The sequence below is a fragment of the Oncorhynchus clarkii genome, chromosome 6, assembly GCF_045791955.1.
Source record: "Oncorhynchus clarkii lewisi isolate Uvic-CL-2024 chromosome 6, UVic_Ocla_1.0, whole genome shotgun sequence".
Classification (NCBI taxonomy): Eukaryota; Metazoa; Chordata; class Actinopteri; order Salmoniformes; family Salmonidae; genus Oncorhynchus; species Oncorhynchus clarkii.
In genome coordinates this window covers 64,176,702-64,204,089 of record NC_092152.1, presented here as the reverse complement: position 1 = coordinate 64,204,089, position 27,388 = coordinate 64,176,702, and the positions used below count along the sequence as shown (strand labels likewise).

The following is a 27,388-nucleotide window of genomic DNA, read 5'->3' as shown; positions in this document are numbered from 1 at the left end:
CCACGCATTCTTCTGGCCAAATGATCGAGGACGGCGAGCCAATTAATCTCACCATCTGCCTTTAGCCTGGGTGTGTAGAGGTCACTGGCCTCCCCACTTGTAAAATAGATTAAGAGCCAGCCAGCCGACTAGTGGCTGTGTAATTTATACATGACAGAGGTATATATGCTCTCCCTTCCTGTGCTCCTGTCAGCAACACGGGTTCTAGGAGCTGTGCCATACCACCTGGTTTCAGTTGCCCCCTGCATGCATAGCTAACCGCATGTCTTCAGTATCTGAGTCCAGGTCCCACTCTGTCCAAGCCAAGAAGGTGATGTGATGAAGCTGCTGGTCCTACAGTAGTCTCCCTGTGGTACAGAGCTGTTGAAAGACACCACAATGACACTGGGACTCTCTCGATAATAACTGCAGATTAGTCTTCTTTGTTGCAAGATCTGTCTGGCGAATACCGGACCGTTCTGGAATGTGCAGAACAATGTAGAAATGCTTGTCTATTAGGTTGCTTAATGTGGCTGTGTTATCTGATAGCTGGCCTGCGAGCGTGTCTGACATGTATTGTGTTTCTCCCCAAAATGGGATCCTGATGTGGAGTTTAAAAAAAATTGTTCAAGGAACAGATTAACAGTATTTCTGCAGATAAATTATTCCCCCCTCAAACTGGACATGAGCATTTTCAGTGACATTGCATTGGGAATACTGAATCCCTAGGCAGATGCTATAAAACGAAGCATGTGAGATGCATTCAATACCAACCTTCAGAGTTGATTAGTCAGGATAACAACCACGTGTGAGTGTGTGCACCCTGGACCAGAGGATTGTTATTTAGAGCCAAGTGCAGCGGAGTGACTTCGTGTGGATTTATGCAGACTGTCTCTCTAGTACCGTGTTTGGTCCAGTGGGCACTTGGCAGGGTTTCCCATAATACAGCATGGAACATGTCAAGAGAGGGAGAGGGTGACGGACTGGAGAGAGGGGAGCAGAGGGGTTCTGTCTGGCTGTGGCACGAAGACTCGGATCAGCATCAGTCCGGGGCCCTTGTCTCTCCTCAACAACCACTATTCAAACCCAAACATCAGATGGAGACTTGCAGATAGAGTCCACCATTAGAGATGGACATCTCCACACCAAAACATCCCCAGTGCATCTGAGAGGAACTGCCTGTCCAGCATAGTACTGCACTACTGGTGACCTAATGTTGTGACTTCACCCTTTAAGGTAGATGGATAGAGTCCAGTGTGTATATTATCTCCAAACCTTCAGGGTTCTCATTTCACCAGACATTCCTGTCTTATTTTGATTTAATCTCTGCTTTGCCTCGCAAAACAAAATAAGCAACAATTTTACTCATGGAGCTGGTATTTACAATGGAGCGAGGGTTTCCTTGCCAAAAGGTTAGCTAAAACATAGCAAGCATTTCTCTATAATTTCATTTAGCTTTACGGTGTAATACTGTATTGTTATTTCTCCCCTATATTTTCACTAAGGCAACAACAGGCCAGAGGTCCATCCATTCTGCAGTTATTTGGTCCTGATTCTGTGTCCTGGTCCGTAGCCCAGGTCCATGGATTTGTCTCAGATGGGCTGTAATAGGAACAGAAATAGCAGATTGCCTCGGCAGTAATTACTCTCGTATTTCACTTTCACCCCTCTCCTCTCAACACCCTCCCCTGTCAAAAAGCCCTTGGAGATATATCACAGATTGCACTGATGCCAGTGATTGTGTGTGTGATCCCTCAACACCCCACAAAGCTAGTGTGACCTCTACAGTGTGCTATGCACCACAGTCTCTGTACAGTGACAGAATGATGCCTCATTAGAACGAGATGGGAGGCATGTGTGTTTCTATCTAAAAGCATCTCACATTCCTGATGATATCATCATTCTGAGGCCAATCAAGAGTTTATGGGCCACATGTAACATGTCAGTTTGGGGCTAATCGTAGGGGTGCGTTCTAGGAAAGGTGATACCTAGTCAATGTCTTCTGCATTTAACCCAACCTCTCTCTGAATCAGAGAGATGCGGGGGGCTGCCTTAATTGACGTCCACGTCATCGTCACCCAGGGAGCTGCTGTTGTTGGGGGTTAACTGCCTTGTTAAAGGACAGAACGGCAGATTTTTCCACTTGATTTGAACCAACAACTTTTCGGTTACTGGCCGAACACTCTTAGGCTAGGCTACCTGCTGCCCCCTGTGTTGCCCTGGCTCTGTTGACTGTTAGGTTAGCGTTAGCGCTTCAAACTGTTTTGAAGGGGCTCTCGTCCACAGGGAGCGGTGTTTGTTCTGCTGAGTTCCTCTGTACTACAGTATGAGTCAAAGCAGTGTGTTTATACAGTACGATACGTTTCTGCTTACTGACAGACAACCAGGTGAGAGAGGGGATAGTCCTTTCTAATGGAAGTAGGTGTGGGATCTAATCACTGAGTAGTTCTTTAAAACTTCTTAGGGCTGCAATCCCTTTAACGGGATGATATGGCAACAGCCAATGAAAGTGCAGCGCGCCAAATTCAAAACAACAGAAATCACATAATTTAAAATTCCTCAAACATACATGTATCTTATACAATTTAAAGGTCATCTTGTTGTTAATCCCACCACAGTGTCCAATTTCAAATAGGCTTTACAGCGAAAGCACCACAAATGATTATGTTAGGTGACCACCAACTCACAGAAAAACCCAGCCATTTTTCCAGCCAAAGAGAGGAGTCACAAAAAGCACAAATAGAGATACAATTAATTACTAACCTTTGATCTTCATCAGATGACATTCATAGGACTTCATTTTACACAATACATGTATGTTTTGTTTGATAAAATTCATATTTATATAAAAAAAATAGTTTACATTGGCGCATACGTTCACTAGTTCCAAAAACATCCAGTGATTTTGCATAGCTACATTAATTCAACAGAAATACTCATCATAAATGTAGATGAAAATACAAGTTATACACATGGAATTATAGATATACCCCCCCTCAATGCAACCGCTGTGTCAGATTTCGAAAAAACTTTACGGAAAAAGCAAACCACGCAATAATCTGAGACAGAGCTCAGAAAATAAAATTATCCTCCATGTTGGAGTCAACAGAAATCTGAAATCACTTTATAAATATTCCCTTACATTTGATGATCTTCATCAGAATGCACTCCCAGGAATCCTAGTTCCACAATAAATGCTTGATTTTTTTCGATAATGTCCCTTATTTATGTCCAAGTAGCTACTTTTGTTAGCGCGTTTAGTACACAAATCCAAACGCTCGGGCAGGTCCATCCGAACGTCGGACGAAAACTTAAAAAAGTTATATTACAGGTCAGAGAAACTTGTCCAACTAAGTATAGAATCAATCTTTAGGGTGTCATCATAAATCTTCAATAAAGTTCCAACCGGAGAATTCCGTTGTGTGTAGAGAAGCCATGGAACGCTATCATGTGAATTGCGCGTGACCAGCCCTTGCCTCTCTGCCAGACACCTGGCTCATTCAGCTCCCATTCAGCCCAACTACACAGTAAAAGCTTCATTCAAGTTTCTAAAGATGGTTGACATCTAGTAGAAGCCCTAGGAAGTGCAACTTCATCCATATACTCACAGACATCATTCAAACAGTTTTAGAAACTTCAGTGTGTTTTCGATCCAATACTAATAATAATATGCATATATTAGCAACTGGGACTGAGGAGCAGGCTGTTGACTCTGGGCACCTTTCATCCAAGCTACTCAATACTGCCCCTGCAGCCATAAGAAGTTAAATCAGGCTGTACTGTAACTCAGTGGATGTCTGTGTACAGTCACTGAGCCCCAGCTTGGCTGTCCTCAACTCCACACTTTCCTGAAGCAGTGCACTCAAGGCACAACAATAGTCACCTCAAGTACTTGTAAGTCCATGGAGGACCAAGTGAGCCTTCAAGACTGGACTTTATAGTAATTTCTGTGTTTTTTTCAGAATTCTGAAGAAAAAAATATTTCTGAGGAAATGTCATTCCCTGGTGCAGAACATGCCCATGTTTGTCCCTACAGGAGAGACAGTGAACCTGTGTCTGCGGAGACTGACTGTTAGTGACGCATTTTCCCTGCTCTCATTAAATGCTTCAAGGTTTGTTTACATACCGTACCCCATTTTTTTTTCATTTATTGCAAGTATTTGAAGTATTCAAAGTAAATATTTACCTTACTGTCATTCTGAGTCAATTTTTATTTTAATGAGATAAGATGCTCTGCCAGTGCGTTTGAGGCCTGCAGGTCTGTCTGTGTGGTGTGAGTGATGTGATTGGCTGATTGAGCCAGAGGTATCAGATGAAGACCATGCAGTGTTACTACTTCTTGTTCCTGTCATGCCTCAACCCACATTTTACACAACTTCTTTGAAAACCAATGATCTCTGACCAAACACATTAGTTGTCCATTCCTCAAGTGCTTTGACCTCAACAGTTACAGTAAGATGCTGACTAAACTGTCCAAAGTGGATGCCAGTGATATCTGTGCTGGACACATCTTATCTGTGTATGTGGTAAACATTCTGCAGCTGTTTTAAGTCATATCTCCTACTTGACAGCCACATGACTCAAAGACATGACTGACCTTAATTGGAGTATTTGCACTAATAGGGAGCCTATTTGCTTTTGTGTGCGTGCAGCCGCTGTGCAGAGCACCTATTCTCCCTCTCTCCCCCTCCAAGCTGTTGCAGGTTTGAAAGTGGACATTGCACAAGGCAAGGCCAGGCGAGCAGAGCCCTGCTGTGGAAAAAGGGGTAAAAATGTATCCTGGCATCTCAACCATTTCCTATCAGAGAGAATTATGGGCCCCAAGACAGTACTCACAAAACGCTGTCAGAATGTCATTCACACATGTGCTCCTTCACCTGCTGGGGGTTGTTGGGCGTAGGAGAAAAGTTGTAGGTCCATCCATTCTAGATTAGTATATGTTCAGATGTACTCTAGGCTGACCAATGCTGTGATGCTATTGGCCAGGTGGGCCATAACCAATGTTCTGTCAAAGCTGAGGGCGCACAGCTCACAACGGCCTTCCGTGCAGAAGAAATATAAACCCGCACAGAGAAGCACGAGATTGAACGTCATTCAACTTTCTACAGTTTCCCATTTAGTTAACACCATCAACGGTTCGCTCTACTGCGGCAATTGTGATCGAATCAATGCAATGTTAGTCACTTTCAATGTAATATACTGAAACGAAACAAACAATGCAAGATTTAGTATGCAAAATGAACTGTGCAAGAGATTTTCTTGTAGGCAGAGTGCATTGGAGTAGGATTCTATTGCATTGACAGGCATGACTCGGGCCCATATTCTACACAGACTGGTGAACCATAACCAGTCAGAGCTGCAATAGGTCTATATGCAAAACAAACCTCCAAATGAGCTTGGACGCCGTACAACACTCCTTCCGTGGCCTCCAACTGCTCTTAAATGTTAATAAAACAAAATGCATGCTCTTCACCGATCTTTGCCCACACCCGTCTGGCCGACTAGCATCACTACTCTGGATGGTTTTGACATAGAATATGTGGAAAACTATAAATGCCTAGGTGTCTGGCTAGACTGTAAACTCTCCTTCCAGACTCGCATTAAGCATCTCCAATCCAAAATTACATCTAAAATCAGGTTCCTATTTCGCAACAAAGCCTCCTTCACTCATGCTGCCAAACATACCCTTGTAAATCTGAGTATCCTATCGATCCTTGACTTCGGCGATGTAATTTACAAAATAGCCTCCAACACTCTTCTCAGCAAATTGGATGCAGTCTATCACAGTGCCATCCGTTTTGTCACCAAAGCCCCATATATTACCCACCACTGCAACCTGTATGCTCTCGTTGGCTGGTCCTCGCTACATATTCGTCGCCAAACCCACTGGTTCCAGGTCATCTATAAGTCTTTGCTAGGTAAAGCTCTGCCTTCTCAGCTCACTGGTCACCATAGCAACAATCACCTGTAGCATGCGCTCCAGCAGGTATATTTCACTACTGGTCATCCTCAAAGCCAAATCCTCCTTTGGCTGCCTTTCCTTCCAGTTCTCTGCTGCCAATGACTGGAACGAATTGCAAAAATCACTGAAGTTGTAGACATATCTCCCTGACTAACTTTAAGCGTCAGCTGTCAGAGCAGCTCACCGATCGCTGCAGCTGTACACAGCCCACCTATAAATAGCCCATCCAACAAACTACCTACCTCATCCCCATATTTGTCTTTGTTTTTCTGCTCTTTTGCACACAAGTATTTCTTCTTGCACATCCTCATCTGCACGTACAGTTGAAGTCGGAAGTTTACATACACCTTAGCCAAGTACATTTAAACTTAGTTTTTCACAATTCCTGACATTTAATTCCCTGTCAGTTAGGTCTGTTAGGATCACCACTTTATTTTAAGAATGTGAAATGTCAGAATAATAGCAGAGAGAAGGATTTATTTCAGCTTGTATTTCTTTCATCACATTCCCAGTGGGTCAGAAGTTTACATACACTGAATTAGTATTTGGTAGCATTGCCTTTAAATTGTTTTTACTTGGGTCAAACATTTTAGGTAGCCTTCCACAAGCTTCCCACAATAAGTTGGGTGAATTACTCCTGACAGAGCTGGTGTAACTGAGTCAGGTTTGTAGGCCTCCTTGCTCTCACATGCTTTTTCAGTTGTGCCCACAAATTTTCTATAGGTTTGAGGTCAGGGCTTTGTGATGTACTCCAATACCTTGAGTTCGTTGTCCCCTTGTGCTTGGAGTCATAGTCTATATGGAATACCCATTTGCGACCAAGCTTTAACTTCCTGACTGATGCCTTGAGATGTTGATTTAATATATCCACATCATTTCTCTCCTCAAAATGCCATCTATTTTGTGAAGTGCACCAGTCCCTCCTGCAGCAAAGCACCCCCACAACATGATGCTGTCACCCCGTGCTTCACGGTTGGGATGGTGTTCTTCTGCTTGCAAGCTCCCCGTTTTCCTCCAAACATAAGGATGGTCATTATGGGGAAACTATTCTATTTTTGTTTCATCAGACCAGAGGACATTTCTCCAAAAAGTACCCTCTTTGTCCCCATGTGCAGTTATGACGGTTTTGGAGCAGTGGCTTCTTCCTTGTTGAGCGGCCTTTCAGGTTATGCCAATATAGGACTTGTTTACTGTGGAAATGGATACTTTTGTACCTGTTTCCTCCAGCATCTTCACAATGTCCTTTGCTATTGTTCTGGGATTGATTTGCACTTTTCGCACCAAAGTAAATTAATCTCTAGGAGAACGCCTTCTCTTTCCTTTGCGGTATGACGGCTACGTGGTCCCATGGTGTTGTACGTGGTCCCATGGTGTTGTATGTGGTTGACTGTGGTACCTTCAGGCGTTTGGAAATTGCTCCCAAGGATAAACCAGACTTGTGGAGGTTTACAAAAAAAAAATCTGAGGTCTTGGCTGATTTTAAAAATACTGTATATCACTCCAGTGTAAATTACTAAATTGTAATTACTTCGCCACTATGGCCTATTTATTGCCTTTCCTCCTTCATTTAAACACACCGTTTACAGATTTTTCTATTGTGTTATTGACTGTACATTTGTTTATCCTATGTGTAACTGTTGTTTCTGTCGCACTGCTTTGCCTTATCTTGGCCAGGTTGCAGTTGTAAATGAGAACTTGTTCTCAACTGGTCTAACTGGTTAAATAAAGGTGAAATAAAATTCAATTTTCATATTGAACATTCACTTTGAACTGGACTGTGTTTAGATTACAGTATGAGCGGTCACTAGATGCGAGCGGTCACTAGATGCGAGCGGTCACTAGATGCGCTTGTTTTGAGATCAAAGTGAGAGCTGCATGTAGCCACGTGTGCATATTTCTTCATTTTCTTTGCTCGTTAGGGAGTTATTATCCCAGTTATAGCTCGGTTGTAGTCAACGATGGGGGAGTGACTGCTTCCAACAAGAGAACAAAAGGTGTGAATTTCTAGACATCTTTGAAAAGCGAGTCAGGTAAAGAGATGTTATATCTTAAAGGAGCAGTGTTGTATTTTCTGACAGTCTTGAATAAACTTAAGTAGCCAATAGGCAGAAGGTAGCATAATTTGTCTGATTCTCTGTAATAATTAATTTTATTTTGTAAAGTGGTTTCTTACATCAAACACAACATTTTGTGTGGCGCAGCAGTCTAAGGCACTGCATCTCAGTGCTTGAGGCGTCACTACAGACAACCTTGTTCGAATTCACAACCGGCCGTGATTGGGAGTCCCCTAGGGCGACACACAAATGACCCAGCATCGTCCGGGTTTGGCCTGTGTAGGCCGTCATTGTAAATAATAATTTGTTCTTAACTAACTTGCCTAGTTAAAGATTAAATATTTTTATTTATTTTTAAATGTAAGTCACCTCGTCGGAAGGACAAGTGAATTAACAGGTTAATGCCAAGCTTAATGGAATGTAGGCATTGAACACCACACATTGGCTGCTACTGTAGGCTGAATGATAGAACAGCTATTTCCATGTTAAAATGTTATTGGATGTGTTTTTCTCCATTGTTTTTGATAGTAGACCACTCTGGTAGGCCTACATTATGATCAAGTAGCCACAGTAGCCTACTTGGCCACTGTTAAAACTGTAACTTAAAGTGTGTACAGCCTCAGTGTTGCATAGAATTTTCACAACTTCCAAGTTTGTGCTCAGCAGACCTGAAATTTGCTCAGTGCACAATGGAGGGAACCTTGGCTACAACCCCATTCAGACTAGGGTGTGAGAGTCAGGGAACCTGCTTGCGCTCTCCCCATTTGGTTTGGATCAAAAGCAACAACTACTCTTCCTGGTGTCCACATGAAACATGACATAATACATAGTACAGAACATTATTAGTCAAGGACTAAACTACATACATTTAAAATGCCACACAAAGCCTACATGCATTATTTATACTAAAGTATGTGGACAGCCTTTCAAATTAGTGGCTTTGGCTATTTCAGCTACACCTGTTGCTGACAGGTGTGCAAAATTGAGCACACAGCCATGCAATCTCCATAGTAAACATTGGTAGTAGAATGGCTTGTACTGAGGAGCTCATAGATTTTCAACATGGCATGTTCAGTTTGTCAAATTTCTGCCTTTTTAGATTTGCCCCTGTCAACTGTAAGTGCTGTTATTGTGAAGTGGAAACGTCTAGGAGCAACAACGGCTCAGCCATGAAGTGGTAGGCCACACAAGCTCACAGAACCGGACCACCGACTGCTGAAGTGTGTAGCATGTAGAAATCGTTTGTCCGCTTCCAACACTCACTAACGAGTTCCAAACTGCCTCTGAAAGCAATGTCAGCTTCATGAAATGGGTTTCCATGGCCTAGCAGCCACACACAAGCCTAAGGTCACCATGCGCAATGCCATTGGATGCGTTCTATGGAGTGATGAATCACGCTTCACCATCTGGCAGTTTGACGGACAAATCTAGATTTGGCGGTTGCCAGGACAACGCTACCTGCCCCAATGCATAGTGCCAACTGTAAAGTAGTCATGGCTCTATATAATACGTCCGAACAGTGTGCGAACTGCTTGAACAGACAGTTCAGTACCTTCAACACATCAACACCTCGCACAAAGACCAAGAGTGATGCAGTCAATCTCTCCTCAGCTTTGAGCCAGGCGAGATTGACACACGTTACTGACACTTTCTCTCCATGTACATCTAAGTGCCAACTGAAATTTACAGTGCCTTGCAAAAGTATTCATCCCCCTTGTCGTTTTTCCTATTTTGTTGCATTACAATCGGTAATTTAAATAGATTTTTATTTGGATTTCATGTAATGGACATACACAAAATAATCCAAATTCCAAACATTTCTAAATACATTTTTTTTTTCTAAAAGTGCTGCGTGCATATGTATTCAACCCCTTTGCTATGAAGCCCCAAAATAAGATCTGGTGCAACCAATTACCTTCAGAAGTCACATAATGAGTTAGATTGCACACAGGTGGACTTTATTTAAGTGTCACATGATCTGTCACATGCTCTCAGTATATATACACTTGTTCTGAAATGCCCCAGAGTCTGCAACACGACCAAGTAAGGGGCACCACCAAGCAAGTGGCACCATGAAGACCAAGAAGCTCTCCAAACAGGTCAGGGACAGAGTTGTGGAGAAGTACAGATCAGGGTTGGGTTATAAAAAAAATATCAAACTTTGAACATCCCACGGAGCACCATTTTAAATCCATTATTAAAAAATTTAAAGAATATTGCACCATAACAAACCTGCCAAGGTTGACGGCAGACGGCTGACCACCAAAACTCACGGACCAGGCAACAAAGAGACCAAAGATAACGCTGAAGGAGCTCTACAGCGGAGATTGGAGTATATGTCCATAGGACTACTTTAAGGCGTACACTCCAGAGAGCTGGGCTTTACGGAAGAGTGGCCATAAAGAGCCATTACTTAAAGAAAAAAATAAGCAAACACGTTTGGTGTTCGCCAAAAGGCATGTGGGAGACTCTCCAAACATATGGAAGAAGGTACTCTGGTCAGATGAGACTCAAATGTAGCTTTTTGGACATCAAGAAAAGCGCTATGTCTGACACAAACCCAACACCTCTCATCACCCCGAGAATACCATCCTCCCAGTAAAGCATGGTGGTGGCAGCATCATAATGGGGGGGATGTTTTTCATCGGCAGGGACTGGGAACTGGTCATAATTGAAGGAATGATGGATGGTGCTAAATACAGGGAAATTCTTGAGGGAAGCCTGTTTCATCTTCCAGAGATTTGAGACTGGGACAGAGGTTCACCTTCCAGCAGGACAATGATCCTAAGCATACTGCTAAAGCAACACTTGAGTGGTTTAAGGGGAAACATTTAAATGTCTTGGAATGGCCTAGTCACAGCCCAACCTCAATGCAATTGAGAATCTGAGGTATGACTTAAAGATTGCAGTACACCAGCGGAACCCATCCAACTTGAAGGAGCTGGAAATGTTTTGCCTTGAAGAATGGGCAAAAATCCCAATGGCTAGATGTGCCAAGCTCATAGACATACCCCAAGAGATTGCAGCTGTAATGTCTGAAAAAGGTGGCTCTACAAAGTATTGACTTTAGGGGGGTGAATAGTTGTGCGCTCAAGTTTTACATTTTTTGGTCTTATTTCTTGTTTGTTTCACATCAAAAATATTTTGCATCTTCAAAGTGGTAGGCATGTTGTGTAAATCAAATGATACAAACCACCAAAAAATCTATTTTAATTCCAGGTTGTTAGGCAATAAAATAAGAAAAATGCCAGGGGGTGAATACTTTTGCAAGCCACTCCCTCTTTGCAGTACATGACCACACAGCTGGGCTGTAGTCCAGGTGCGACAACTAGAGCCTGTAAGACCCGTCTGGTCGACTGAGATGCCAAGAAGGCAGAGCATTGCCCTATCATGGACAGAGCCCTTCCCATTTGAATAACCATTGAGCCTATATGTTTTGACAATGATAGCTTGCTATCCAGGGTTACACCCAGCAGTTTAGTCTCCTCAATCATGGTTTAGCGTTGAGCAGATTATTCGGTTTTAGAGAGATTTTGCACTCATGGCTTTGCTTTGCTAAAGAGAGCAGTGTCCACAACATCACATGATATTGCATGAATGGGAATCTTCGCCCACCTCTCTACTAGGATGTACTGCTGTGTGTTTGACAGTCTCACACAGGGTCTCCAGCCTATCTCCCTCCAGGACCTGAACAGTAACTTGGTTAAGGTTTAATTTAGAGTCCCCCACTTCTCCTGCTCTCCCTTTAATATCCTCTGTGAGAAGAGGAGTGGGTTCTTGCTGTGAAAAGCTCTCACTCTGCTCTGCTTGGTTGTAGATCGGTCATGTCTCTGGACTGGTTGGACAGGCTAACATAAAGACTGCACTGGGAAGTTCTCACAAGCATCGTTATCATGTACAGATAAAGCCATTCCCCTTGGATGTCAGCCAGCAGGACCAGGTTAACATAGCCAGGGAACACCGTACAGGCCAGGAAGTGAAGTGATTTTATTCCATGCTTCTGACATTCAATTTGATTAGTGTACCAAAGTTTGTAGTATATGTGTCTGTGTGCACGGCTGTGCTCAGTATTGTGCTTGTTTGTCAATGAGTCAGCTTATGAGTGAGTATGGCTCATGCTCTATGGTTTCTGACCCAGTGAGTATGAATAATACCACAGCACAGCAGCCTCATAAAAGCCTCCTCCAGCTCCCCTTCTATGCTTTTAAATGCCTGTCTGTCGGATGGTTCCTGGAAAGCGCTGAGGGAGAGGTGTCTGGAGTCTGCAGGAAGCTGCTCTCTGCTCACTTCCTGTCATGGGGCCATGTTAAACGTGCCGGTCCAGGGTCTTTGTTTGCTGAGTATAGGCCTACGTGTTTATCAAGGGGAAAACATCATGAGTCATCCGTGAACCACAGCCTTGAGAGAGAATGAAAGAGACAGAGAAAAGAGGAGGGGAGATGGTTTCCTCCTTCCTAAGCGGAGCTGCAGGGGAGCACGTTGTTCTCCTCACCCTTCTGTACACAGATGCGCTTAAGCACATACATTTTATACACGCGCGCCCCACCCCTGCACACTTGCATGTGCTCGTATGCGCTGGGCTCTGCGGCGACTGCAGTGTCCCGAATTATAAACAGCAGCATTCCTCTGTCTCAATGTAAAGAGGCATTTGTGCTGCTGGTGAACCAGGGATAACTCCAAGCACATGCAGTAGAGCCTACATAGATCAGCAGCATCAGGGTCTCCCTCACGCCTTGCCGCCTTTCAGTTATTCAGCCTCACTGTAGTTGGGCGTCTTTATACTCTCAGTATGGCTTGCTGTGACCTATTGACCTAGGAAGTTCTGAACTACAGTAAATCATGGCGCCAACCTGGATAGCTGCTTCTAAGACCCCATGTCTTCCCTAAACTTGGCACTTGAAGAACATCACTTTCCCTCTTCTGTCAGATTACACCGCGGCCCTGTTTGTAGATGATAGAGGTTGCCTAAAGTAAACGGGATTGTGCCAGAATGACATATGAACATGTACACTGGGTCTGTTTTTTTAGAGATAGCAGAGCACGGCTTGGTCTTATGACACTTCTTTATGCTCTGAATCAATGCTTCTGCCTTTTGATGTTGACAAGCTCGACTCAAGGCGTTACAGTAGAGTGTTTTGGAAAGATGAATTAGAACGATGCTTTATGAAATGTTAGCCCAGACTTAGCTCCTCTGACCTTGTGGTCTTTTTGTCTGAATAACGAATAACGTCTGAATAACGTCTCTGTTAAATGTTTCCATTTTTCTGCCCTTGCACTTCTGCTCCTGGGGTTATTTGGAGAGTTTTCGCTGGGTTCTTTGAACCTCTGTGACCTGCGGCATTGTCAGGGATGCCGGTAAACAAAGATTTGGTGGCTCTCCAAACTGGAGCGTTCAACCGCAACCCAAAATAACTGAAAACCAACTGCAAGGGGAAAACAAGAAAGTATATCGCTCGGTTCATGGGGGGCCAGGCTTTCATGTTTAGCTGAAGACCGTGTGTTTTGCATTTGTCTCCTCTCTGTACATTCCTCAGTTTTTTGGGAAGGTATGAGGGAATGGGAGATTTATTCAAAAGGCCCCATCTCCACTATTGGCAAGTCCAGCATTCCTGTCACAATCCTTTTACCCCCCTCTCCTGCCAAATTGAGAGGCTCTGATCGTGTGTGTGTGAGGTGGTGTGAGTCTTTGTGAAAATGCAAAGTTTGTTGAATGCGTGCTTGGTTATGAAGTGTGTGTTTGTATGTGTATGAAAGATGGGTTGTGAATGCAGGTGTGTGTGTGTGTGTGTGTGTGTGTGATTTACAACGTATCCTGCCCTTGGGGTCCCTGTGAGGGTTATGAGACACAGCACCAGATCAGGATCAGCTCTGCTGTTTTGACATGGACTTAAATCACGTTTCCGGCGACCATTCTCATTTTCCCAGTTGAACAAATAAATCCCAACAAAGCTCATGGAGATAAGTACCAATTTCCTGTGTGGAGCTCTTTTGGGTCTGAATTGGGTCCTTTTCAGATTTTCTCCTTTTCCCATCCAGTCTCTCTGTTTTCAATATGAGCCATTTTATTTTGGCCCTTAAGTCCCCAGTTCTACTGGATGTATTGTACTATCTGCCGGAATGCCTTGCTTATCTCTAATGCTCTATTGAATACAACTTATTTTATTTCAAATAGACCCCAGTACAGATGCATTCTGTGAGTGGTATAAAAATGGGAGAAAATTGTCAGCTGCGCTCTAGCTGTTAAAAAAAATGTAATGTCTGTTTTTTGGGGGAATCATCATGGTGCTTGACTAATGGATGTTGCATTTTAAAGCCAAGACAATAAGTGATTTTATGCAACAAAATCTCATGGTTTTATTCAATGCGATTGTAGATGCTGATCCCGGAAACTCTGGGAGGTAATCTGGAGCAGGAATGCACAACATGAAATGACCAACAAATTCAATTCCTTCAATTATTATTAGTTGTTTGCAAAAATCACAACAGGTTTTGCTCGTACGTAATGTGTTTTATGAGAGGTGCGCTGCCCAGACCTTATTGATCCATAGTGATATAACAGGTGTACTTGGAGGCCCGACCTGCTTCTGTAACATTATCATGCTGTGTCCTGACCTCCCCTCTCCCCTGTTGTGTGACCCACAGGACTGCTCCAGCTCTGAAGAATACACGGTCGCCTCCGCCCTGCTGCCCCTGACGACGGCCTTTTACCGGGTGAGTGACTGACTGGGAGATTCCATTCCACAGAGCTCTTCTCCTCTCTCACACAGACAGAGCGGATAGAGAGTCAGCCAGCAGGTCCTTTTGATTATATTGCTCAATCAAGGGCAGGACGGCCTGGCATTCACCGCAAGCTGGCCGTCCTAATGGAGGGTATTTATAACGGGGGGCAATAATAGAAAAGGGATGGGGTGTGATATCCCAGCTGTCCTGGCGCTGGTCCTGTTCTGAAGGTTGCCTCTGGTGCATGCAGCATGCTCTGACCTCATGTCAGGAGCTGTGTTCCAGGCAGGTCAAGAGACTTCCCAGGCCTCTGACCATGCAGCTCTGGGACAGGGGAGGGGACAGAGGAGTGTCCCGCTGGTCTCAGACGAGCCACATTAGGATAAAGGGGGTGAGAACTGTACTTCACACCAAATCCCAGAGGGCCGCTGTGGTTTGTGGTTTCCAACCTCCCGTGATCAAACTTGGTTGCTGCGGCGCGCACCACAAATATGTCCCCACCGCTCTGCTGTTGCCACGGCGACAGACACAACTGTGGGCTGTTGCCCTGCATTGGGTACAGACCGTAAGAGACAGAATTTAGACCTCGCCCACTCTCTGCCATTGTATGACTCTCACTGTTTTTACAGGACAGGCTGATGTAACGCTCTGTGATAAGCCTGCTCTCTCTGTTTCCCAGCCAGGTTAACCATTCTATCAGACCACAGTGGCATTGGAAATGTACACATATAGTCAATTATCTAACGAAAACCAAGGGAATTGTCTCTGTTTGTTGATACAGGTGTACAGTGTGACCTGCTATGTAATGGGGGTGAGAGCAGAGTTGTCTCTGTACACAACCTGAGTAAAGTGGTCAGAGCCCACTACACCACATTGTCCATAGTTTGGTTTGTTGCTGTAACGGAGTAACAGTGTCTCTCTGTGACCGTCAAGTTGTCAACACAACACTGTGACCCTATGCTCCAGCTTTCTGCCTCTTCATTAAGACATCTGAAAGCCATTGCCCAAAAGCATTGGATTTTCTGTCATTTCTTTTCCTATTTCCCCATTTTACGTAACCATACAATCTGATTAAAGGACTTTTATCACCAGGTTTTCAGAAAGCGACACAAATCCTGAGAGGCATCTCATTCTCAACGGAGCAGTTTCTGGCATAGGAGGAATGAGAAGGAATGATATCGTGAGCTCCAGAACGCAACAGATTTCTCCCAGATTTCCAAAGGAATGGCATTAACTGTAGAGTCCAACGTGTGGTCACGCAAATGGCAAAAGGCAAGAGCACAGGAATCCACCACGGTCCATATTGTGTAATCTCTTGTGTGATGAAAAAACGCCATGAAAAAGCTGGAAAAACAACATATCCCAAAAAAACAGAGCACCTTGTGATGGTTCACAACGTTCCACAGAGATTCTCGGGATAATCTCAGCATCGCACGATAGTCAATTACATGCTTTTGCAAAATGTCTGTTGGCCTGCTTTACTCTACCCCCCATCCTGCCACATTTCCCCAAAGTCTTTGACTTTACCACACTGACTGTTATGGGGCTGTTCAAAGCATGCTTGGCAGCAGATGAAGGAGCCAGTGGAGTGTTGGGTTTACGCCACGCTGTAGTAGAGGACCATGACAGTCTACTGTAGGACACTGCTGAGAGAACCATTTGTAGAATCGTTGGTTGAGAGAAAGGGAACAGAAGGAGTATATGCTCTCTGTATCCAGGTGACAAAAATGTGACAAAATAGCTAAATGATATGTCCAATATTCTTTCAGTGGTACATGTGTTGTGTTACAAAGCCAAAAAGAGAGAATTTCAACCAGAACCGTTTGTTTCTTTGCCATGGAATGGTTTTGACACGGGTCTTATGGTCAAGATTATTTGCGTACCTTTTCATGGAAGATTAGCTCTGATTTCATTCATCATGTTGCACATGTTGCACATCTGCGTCCAAGTACTCCTAACCTCCTAACTTCAGCCTCCTAAGCCCTCCAACCTTACTACAACAGCACCCTGCCCTCAAGTTAAGACAACCTGCTGTCGGTGGATCCCATTTAGATTTCCTAGAAGGTGAAGCTGATCTGATAGATGTCTACCCGTGGGTCATGCCAGGGTAGGGAGAACCTGTAATACAATGGTAGTTCAAACTGGGCCAGAGGTATCCCCGGAAAGGCATTTGGACAGCGGAATTCACACACACACACACACACACACACACACACACACACACACACACACACACACACACACACACACACACACACAACCTGTCTGTAATCTCCATGGAAAGACGTAGTTAATCAGAACTCAAGGGGCTTTGAGTGATTAGGCTACTTTTTTACACCTTTTACGTAACCACAGCCCAGGCTTGCCTCGTGAATTTGCTGCATAGTTTCATTATAAACAAGTTCTTATTTTGAGTTTCTCATGTAGATGACTTTACAAGAGCAGGCCTATTGCTTTCCTTAAAAGGTGTAATTCCATCCGTGTAAATAGTGAATTGTACATATTATACCGTCTTACAGTGGCAAGGCGGGATCAACACAATACATGCCGTACGGTAGCACGTGCCGTTGACGACAACCGCCTTGCTGGTTACTGTATCGTTGTTGTTTTTACTCCAGCCAGTCCTCGTGCTCAGCCCCCAGGAGTATAAATCACCTTATCGGGAAGTTCTACATTCCCTCAGCCCCTCTCAATGAGGTCAGTTGGCTTAAGACCCTTTCCTATTAAAACCGCTGCTTCACCTGTAACTGTTATCCATCACTCCTCATTGACATCTTCCACAGAGCCTCTCAATCCGTCAACCTCTGCTGCCCGCAGTAACTACAATGAGAAGTGGGGATCGGGTCTGGAAGAAATTTGGTCAGGGCTTCACATCCGGGGTTTTTTCACCACAGTATGTAATGTCTTCAATCACTACAATGCCCCCATCAAAAGGCTGCCCCCAGAAACGCACTCTAAATTAAAATGACCCTTTTACAGTATAATATTTATAGTAAATCCCCTAAGTCTTAAGGTAGAGTGACAATTCATGAAAGCCTTATGAGGTTTTTCTCAACTTAATCTGATGAATATGGACTGTCCTGTCACGGTGGTCTTCTTTCTCTTAGCTTTAGCCTGGCTAGTCTGTAGCCTGGCTAGTCTGTTCCCTCCCCAGTGGACTGTCTTCAGCCCACAGTGCTGCTACCCAACCTCTCCTCACTACAGAATGTGGGAAGCTTCCCAGCAATGTGCCCGCTCCCACAGAGTGTTTGTGCGAGAGACATTGTGTGTGTTTTGGTTTGTGTTTTGGGCAAATGTTCAAACTGAAGAGCCGCCCTTCATTGACCTATATTCTATATTCTGCCCCTTCCTTCCCTCGGTCTGTCTGTCTGGCAGGCTGCACAGTGTGGTCTGCGAAACTAACCACTCTTGGAACAACATATGTTACTTACTTTAGAGGGCTATATGTCTGGTGATGTCATCATAATGCAGCCAACCGGTTGAACTGTGTTTGACATGAGCTTTTGGGTTAAACTGGGTTGGCGCGTGCTCTCTTGGGCTCAGTAAGTAGTTTACCTAAACTGCATGCAACCTTTGTACAGGCCATATCTCAGTTAGCACTCACGGGTTGTTGAATTGTTCTGTATAAATGTTTCTGAATTCCTAGGAAATATACTACTTCTGATAAACCGCATTTTACTACAAGCGTCAGCACTGTTTGATTCGGTGTTATTGTGCCCTTTTTAATAAACTCACATGTTTATCATGTTTTTATTCTTGCAATTGAATGTAGACCGAGAGTAGAGATCTGCCTACCTCTTGGCTCTTTGAGGTTTCATTTCAGTTGGATGCACCGCGGCAGCAGCCCAAACATGATTCTGGACTCAACACAGAAAACCATTGGACTCTTTAAATCATTTCTGCCCCAGTTTATGCGTGGAGAGATTGGAAGGTTTTTGCTGTCAAGCTGTTTTACGTTTGGTCCTGAAGAGAACTGATGAGTTACGTCGTGACCTTTGTGTCCATGTGAGACGCCTAGAGCTGGACTCGTCTCTGTTTACTCTGCATTGTAGACCATTTATGTTAACAGTACATCCCGCATGAATACTTACGGCATGATGGACTTGTTTTTTCCACGCTTTTCCACATGTCTCCTCTGTTTGTTTGACTCGGACATCTGTGTAAATACATTGTTTGGATGGCGACATCTTCAGTGCTACAGAATGCAAATAACTCCCAATGACACAATAGGGATTAATGGGGAATAAATCTATAAAGCTTGATTGGTCCAAGTCGGGTTATTTTCTTTCCCCAGTGTCTCAGTCACAAAGGACTTCTAAAGGAATGTCTATTTTTATACCCCTGGACGCCAAGTGATTTGCTCCAAAACAGCCATTACAGCCACGATTTTGTTGCCCAAGGCTGGTCACGGATCAAACACGGCACTTTTCCTCCAGTGTCCAGATAAGTACAGATCAACAATCAGAGCTATGAGACATCGTATCTCCCTTTTTAAAGCTGATGAACACACCCTGAGCTGTCTCTCTGTATATGTCTCTCTCCCTCTCACTGTCTATCTAGCTATATGGGCAATACTGTATTATTGAAGTGTCATAAACCCGAACATCATCATCCTGGGATCCCCTAGCCAGACCTTGAGCTCTTTTTTGGTCTCTGTGCTCTCTCTGTCTCTGGGCTCTCTCTGGGCTCTCTCTGGGCTCCGTCTATCTCTCTCTCTGTCTGTCTCTCTGCTTGTTTTCCTGCATTCCTCTTCTGTATTTGGCAAGTGGAGCGTTCATATGGGTCTCTTTTGAGGGTCGTCTACCTCCATCCCTCCATCTGTCTTCTCTTGTCCCTCTGCACTGTGTAGTAGGTTCTGACTGCAGCCTAGACCCTGATTCCCCTCTGCTATCAGAGCAGGGAGAGCCAACCGGCCGTGGTCAACCTGACCTCCAGACAACTGAGCAGGCTGTGTGTTTAACAGGAGAGGACACACACACCTCCACTCAATGTGCTGCAAGACCCCCACACCATATGACATGAGAGCATGATGACTAATATTGTAAATATTGTTCTCTGGTGCAGGTCCCCAGAATAACAGCTGCATTAAAGCGTCTACTGTTCTTGTTTTTCATATTAATCATTAATTTCCATCCTTTAACACTGTACATTTAGTCTAGACCCGTTAATCCAATCAGGTAATCTGTAAGTCTATTAGCGCCACAGTTTGTCCTGAAAGCACTTATGGCCGTGTCAGATTTGTCTCTGTCGACAGAGGGTTGTTAGACCAGCTCCCTGCTCTCCCTGCTCCCTGTAAATGGCTGAGTACTAGCATAAGACACGGCCTTCCTGTGAAGATGTAATGTGTATAAAACGTTCCCGGGGGAAATGAAACTATCCGTACGAGCTTTGACATTGGCGTCATCCCCCATACTTCCTTAACGATATAAAGCTGCGCTCTGACGGACTGCGTACATTTGGAGGTGAAGTATGTCTTTATGACAGTGGTTTGGAGAGGAGGCTTAGTAGTGGATTTATCATTTACATCAGAGGGATACTACTCAAGGTGTAGGGCTGTCCTGAGCAGGGAGGGAGCCGAGCAACGGCCTTCAAACCACTCTGGAGAGGAGAGATGAGATACACAGGCCAACGTATACTGGAATCACTTCCAGCCCCAGTCTCACCTTTGAACTTCCGCACACGACTCTCTCACTCCCCCAGGGCTCTGTGCTCGAACCCCTGCCCTCGGGTAAGCCTCGGCAAGCTGCCGGGACTGTAGCCATTTTAGTTCTGCAGCCTCTGGTAACTACGGTAGCCCCACTGCCGCTGGTCATTCAGGGAGAACCAAAGCAATAATGAACAGCGCCGTGTTGTATTGGGTCAGGCTCCGAAGGAAGAAATCAGAAGCTAATCTAATAAGAAGCTTGAGCGTCTCTCAAGGAAGACACATGGCCTTCAGACTCTGCCAGGGGGGAGGAAGGGAACATAGAGGTGGGGGTGTTGTGAGGATGTTAATGTATTACGTGTCGGCACTCTGTGTTCTTGGGTCCGGGACTAATAGGTGCCTTAGCTGTTGCCCAACATTCATGTGTTTATATCGGGACATAGGAACCGTCTTCATGGCTTTAGCAGAGCTGCATGTTCTCTCTAGGTGCTGGGGGCAAACAGGTGCTTATCTTCACTATTCATACCGTGGAAAAACGGCAGGGCCCTGTTTTTAGTGCTCATCCAGAGAGAGAGCAGGAGAGTGACGTTCTTGGTGTGGTGTTGTATGTGTTGAAAACTTACAGCCCACGAGAAATGATTGATTGTACTTGAAACCTTTGGCAGCTTTGGATTATTTTCCTATTTCCACCCAGGTTTTAATGGCAGTCTTTACAAGCTATGCTCACCACAGCCCAGTTAGTTTCACGAGTTGTGAGATGTTGAGCCCAAACTACTCTCTTGTACGTTCAGTCAAAAGCAGACAGTCAGCAGGTCTGAACGTTTGGCTGGTCAGCGCTTCAGTGTAAGCTGTTGAAAGCGTCTACTCCTCAGCCTCTTACTGTCAGAATATTCCCTTGTGTCTGCAGAAATTGCCGGCTGGTGTGAGCCAGTTTGCCTACACCTGTGTCCAGGACCATCCCATTTGGACCAATCAGCAGTTCTGGGAGGCCACGTTCTACAGTGAGGTCCAGAACCAGATCCGAGCCCTGTACCTCACTGCCCCTGAAGACAAACTAGGAATCACTGCCAGGTTAAAGGTAAACAAATGAGAGGTTTCAAAGCCAAATTATGGTTGTTTTTCTATCACCTTTTTTAGCCCCGTTTGCTGAATGGCACTTAACAAGCACATATCTTTCTCTCCCCACAGGAGCAAGGTCCCCTGCCCCCGGCGGCCCCCAGCGCCTTGGAGCGCACGGCCATGGACCTGGCGGCGGAGCAGCTGCGCACCTGGCCCTGCCTCAGCAAGGAGAAGCAGCAGGAGCTGGTGAAGAACGAGGAGAGCACGGTGTTCAGCCAGGCCATCCACTACGCCAGCCTCCTGGTCTACCTTCTGGTCCCCCTGGACACCAGCAAGAACAAGCTGCTCAGAGCCAACCCCGTCGCTGACTGGGAGAGTGGCAGCAACAGCATCGTCACCAACAGGCGAGCAGAGCAGCTAGTTGCGCCTCACTGCACCCCACTGATATTCAGTCAGTTAAATCTGACACCTAACTATTCCCCAAAGCTATATCAACAGTTATTTTGGCACAGCACAAAGAAGCGCATGGCCCTCGAGTGAAATGCGCTTGATCTGAAAAATAACTCAAATGTAAGGCTGTTATCTTGGATGATAGCGCTCTTGCTTGGGGAGTATTTTGTACTTTGTAATAAGGTGACGATAAGTGTGTGGGCGGACATGACGTTACCGTGTACATGATCGCCTCTAAAACGGATCAGTGTACAGCACCTCCTCAGCCATATCCTGCCCACTCCCACGTCCATCCTGTTGGCTGTCCTATCACCTGCTAAAGTTTTAGCCTCAGCTCTGCTAGGGTGGTTAACACTCAGCCTGTCTGTGGGGGTGACCTCCACTCAGCCAAAAGAAACACAGATTGGGATTTCCAGTGCTCTGTGCTAAGAGTAATGTGATGTGTACCAAGTTTAGAAAGTCTGCACGTGTGCCTTTTCTCAGAAATGGAGAAGGGTCTGCCAAAGCCATAGCTCCAGTTTCTCTCACTTTCACTTTCTGTATGCACTGCTGCTACATGGTAGCCCCCTAGCTAGTCCCCTCTGAAGCGTATTACTGGAGATTTTAGGCCCTTTGAATTATTTACATGGAGAATGTTGAAGCCTTTTGTTCTTGTTTTGCCGCTGGTTTCATGAGTAGTGGGGGGGGGGGGTCGCGGCGCGCGATGGCACTGTTTTTTTGGTTCGTTATTTTCTTTATTTTGGTTCTTGCCCCAGACCTGTTTTGTTTCTCACAGAGAGACTTCTGGATCTCATCTGTGTGTTTTGTAAACCCCGCTGGACGTTACATCACCGTCCCATGTGAAAAGTGGCCAAGAGACCGCGTGAGCGGTCCTGGCATCACAGCTGACCTCTCGCCAGACTGCCATGCTCACAGACCTCAGACGCACTATATCGTCATGTGGATCTCTGGGAAAACTTCAAGCATCCCTCTCTGCAGCCTGTTCTATTCTCATGCCATTAATGAAGACTAAAGTCCGACTAAATGTGTGTTTGCAGTATTGCAGGCAGTGTGGCGGAGAGCTTTGACACAGAGAGTGGCTTTGAGGACTCTGAGAACAGCGACGTGGCCAACTCTGTGGTACGGTTCATCGCCCGCTTCATTGACAAGGTGTGCACCGAGAGTGGCGTCAGCCAGGACCACATCAAGAGTTTGCATAACATGATCCCAGGTACCGTACGACCCCCAGTCAACCTCAACACTACCAAATACAACGTCAATTAAACCCAAATACACCTCTATCCCGGAGCGCTGTAGCTAGCACCGTGACCTCTGACTTCAGTAGCAAACTCCCGCTGTCCTAATTCTGTCAGCTTTATCACTTAACCCTGTATTTGTGCGTCTGACTTTCTCACTCATCATTATTTACGATTGATTTAGGATTATCCGTAATCATGGTAGACTCCACATTAATGTGTTTAGAAACATTTATATTCTTATTTACAATAAAAGTAACTAAAAAATGACACTACATCATTTACAATTTTATATTGGGCACAAGATCGTCTGAAACACAACCAAAACAAACAGCAAATGCATCCAACAACTTTGTAGAGTCACAAGCTTGATTTAACAGTTCACCTGATAAGGATGAAAATACCCTCAAATTAAAGCTGACAGTCTGCACTTTAACCTCATAGTCATTGTATCATCCCAATACTTTTGTAGCTCACTGTAGGTAGTGGCCTTCAAATCTGTAAATATTGGCTTCCTGGGGTTGTAATTAGGGGTGTACAAACATGTGTTTATGTTTACCTGGGTTGGGTAACTTGTGCATGTGTTTTTGTGTGTGCATGACATTGTGCTAACTGGTCATGACCTCTGACCCCAGGCATCGTGGCCATGCAGATGGAAACTCTGGAGGCGGTCCACAGGGAGAGCAGGAGGCTGCCACCCATTCAGAAGGTAGGTGCTGCCCTGCACTGGGCCACCCATCCAGAAGGTAGGTGCTGCCCTGCACTGGGCCACCCATCTAGAAGGTAGGTGCTGCCCTGCACTGGGCCACCCATCCAGAAGGTAGGTGCTGCCCTGCACTGGGCCACCCATCCAGAAGGTAGGTGCTGCCCTGCACTGGGCCACCCATCCAGAAGGTAGGTGCTGCCCTGCACTGGGCCACCCATCCAGAAGGTAGGTGCTGCCCTGCACTGGGCCACCCATCTAGAAGGTAGGTGCTGACCTGCAGTGGGCCACCCATCCAGAAGGTAGGTGCTGCCCTGCAATGGGCCACTGAGTTCTCTGTCTGTCTGAATAGAAATTTAGTTTATCAATCATGAATATTAGTACCATTTGAAACTCTGTGAACTGTCATAAAAATTGTATCAATCTCATTAATGGAGTAATTTTGTTGTGCCTTTGAAGTAAACCTGTGTCCTTTAATAATGAAGTGGTGTCAGAACCCCTATTCTCCTGGAAGTGGTGTCAGAACCCCTATTCTCCTGGAAGTGGTGTCAGAACCCCTATTCTCCTGGAAGTGGTGTCAGAACCCCTATTCTCCTGGAAGTGGTGTCAGAACCCCTATTCTCCTGGAAGTGGTGTCAGAAACCTCTATTCTCCTGGAAGTGGTGTCAGAAACCTCTATTCTCCTGGAAGTGGTGTCAGAAACCTCTATTCTCCTGGAAGTGGTGTCAGAAACCTCTATTCTCCTGGAAGTGGTGTCAGAAACCTCTATTCTCCTGGAAGTGGTGTCAGAAACCTCTATTCTCCTGGAAGTGGTGTCAGAAACCTCTATTCTCCTGGAAGTGGTGTCAGAAACCTCTATTCTCCTGGAAGTGGTGTCAGTAACCTCTATTCTCCTGGAAGTGGTGTCAGGAACCTCTATTCTCCTGGAAGTGGTGTTCTGTAGCTGAAGTGCCTATGATTCCAGTAATGTTGCGGTCATCACTCATCAGCCATCAGACTGGGGTTCTTACAGTGATGCTGTTGTGCGCCTTATCACACTGCCAGCTCTTGATTAGGTCTCTCCCCCTGGTCGGCTCATTCCCAGGACACTGCGGGCCCAGTCAGGTCCAGTGTAATTGATTTGTATGTTTGTCTGGCAGGGCCTTGTCTGACATTCATAGCTGAGACCACGTTGCACACAGCTCTGCTGCCAGCAGCACATTCAATCCTGTGAACTCTGTAAACAAGCGCAGGAATGACCCTGGTGGGCCATCAGCACAGAGATTTATGACTGGAGTTGGAGCTGTCCTAGCCTCTATGTGGAACCTGCTACTGCTTTGGCCCAAGGTTCAGGGGGAGGAGGAGGTAGCGCTGTTGGGTCTGTCGGGATTAAACAATCAGTTAAGGGAGCTGGACGTACTGGTGTACCTTGGGCACTACAAGCTACAAGCAGTGAAAGGGTCACTGTGATAAGTTGCTATCGCTGGCGCTTATATCTCTGGCGGAGCTGGGTGGGTTGTCTAGTCTGTGTGTAGGGGTGATTACTTAGAGTTCCAGCTGGCAGCCTCATTGGGGTGCTGGGGGAGCCGTTGGGGCCTTTAACACACTGGCCCTGAGCCATCCAACATCAGCAGGACCATGTTCCTCTTATCTTTTGGCCAGACTAGCCCAGAACTCAGCCACTGGACTGGCTTGACCTTAGCATGGATGTCCCTTCAGGTTCCATGTATCACCCCCCCACTCCCCCTCTGTGTGTAAAGGCTGTGCTCTGAGGGACCAGTGACACCATTCTGTTCCCCATGGAAGATATGAACACTGCACAGAACCATGACCTTCTGACATTTACTGTCTAGGCCCCCTCACACTAGAGTGCTCAACTTGGCTGCAGTTTGATGAGCTAGAGAGGCAGAGCATTTTTAGACCAGCTTCAGACCTGGCTCTGCTGGGGAGCTGAAGAGAAACCGACTTCCAACACAGTGGAATGGAGTTTGGATTTACAGGTTGCTACGAAGCACCTCAAAGCAGATGTTCAGCAGTTGTCAGTGCTCATTGACGAGGGGTTTGCTTTGGATCCTCCAGCATTTCTTGAAGCATGTAAATCAATATATTGTGGTAGTGTTGGGTAAGAGTTGTGTTAAATATATGTTGCGCAGACTACACTCAATGCATATATCAAAATGAACTAAATTGATTATTGTAGTTGTAAATAAATGTAAAGACTTGCATGTACCTAAGGACCAAATGATTGACTTGGAGTATTACTGAGGATCAGTCTCCACGGAGCACATGCTTTGTTTTTCTTGGTAAAGCATCAGTGACTGTAGGTAGCTGTGTATAACACCTATATGATGCTGAGTGTGTGTGCAACACACTGTGTGTTGATGTGTTGCTTTTATGACATGATAATGGTGTGGGTGTGTGTGATAGATTTCTGTTTTCGATATGCTCGGCTGTTGTTTAGGTGGTGACGTGTGTTGATATCTATCCTTATCTAATGCACTGATATGTTGACGTTAGGGCTGTCCCCGACAACAACAAAAATGTTGGTCGACCGAAAGTCCTCTGTTTCAACTAATCTATTGGTCTACATTTTTAAACGTGTATTTTTCCATATATAGACACACCCTATGTGTTTGAATAAAATCAACTACAGTGCCTTGGGAAGATATTCAGACTCCTTTTTCCACATTTTGTTACGTTCTCAAATTGATTACATTTATTTTTTTTCCTCAATCTACACACAATACCCCATAATGACAAAGCAAAAACTTCTTATTTTTTAATGTTTGCTAATTTATATTAAAAAAATAAAACTGCCATCACATTTACATAAGTATTCAGACCCTTTACTCTGTACTTTGAAACACCTTTGACAGCGATTACAGCCTCGAGTCTTATGTATGACGCTACAAGCTTGGCATACCTGTTATTATAATTTTTGTTCACCTTTATTTAACCAGGTAGGCTAGTTGAAAACAAGTTCTCATTTACAACTGCGACCTGGCCAAGATAAAGCAAAGCAGTGTGACACAAACAACAACAACAGAGTCACACATGGAATAAACAAACATGCAGTCAATAATACAGTAGAAAAAAGAGAAATCTATATACAGTGAGTGCAGATGAGGTAAGATAAGGGAGGTAAGGCAATAAATAGGCCATGGTGGCGTAGTAATTACCATATAGCAATAAAACACTGGAATGGTAGATGTGCAGAAGATGAATGTGCAAATAGAGATACTGGGGTGCAAAGGAGCAAGATAAATAAATACAGTATGGTGATGAGGTAGTTGGATGGGCTACACATGGGCTATGTACAGGTGCAGTTATCTGTGAGTTGCTCTGACAGCTGGTGCTTAAAGCTAGTGAGGGAGATATGGGTCTCCAGCTTCAGTGATTTTTGCAGTTCATACCAGTCATTGGCAGCAGAGAACTGGAAGGAATGGCGGCCAAAGGAGGAATTGGCTTTGGGGGTGACCAGTGAGATATACCTGCTGGAGCATGTACTACGGGTGGTGCTGCTATGGTGACCAGTGAGCTGAGATAAGGCAGGGCTTTACCTAGCAGAGACTTGTAGATGACCTGGAGCCTGTGGGTTTGGTG

At 45.1% G+C, this 27,388-nt stretch overlaps 1 protein-coding gene across 2 annotated transcripts in view; it reads left to right on the top strand.

The window, feature by feature from the left end:
- LOC139411428 (myotubularin-related protein 13-like) overlaps positions 1 to 27,388 on the top strand; it is a 160,275-nt gene that overhangs the window by 101,115 nt on the left and 31,772 nt on the right. For both annotated transcript variants that reach the window (XM_071157776.1, XM_071157775.1), the window contains exons 17-21: positions 14,638 to 14,706; positions 21,267 to 21,437; positions 21,548 to 21,822; positions 22,906 to 23,078; positions 23,739 to 23,812. In XM_071157776.1, coding sequence (XP_071013877.1) covers positions 14,638 to 14,706; positions 21,267 to 21,437; positions 21,548 to 21,822; positions 22,906 to 23,078; positions 23,739 to 23,812 — 762 coding nt within the window. The remainder of the gene's footprint in view (positions 1 to 14,637; positions 14,707 to 21,266; positions 21,438 to 21,547; positions 21,823 to 22,905; positions 23,079 to 23,738; positions 23,813 to 27,388) is intronic.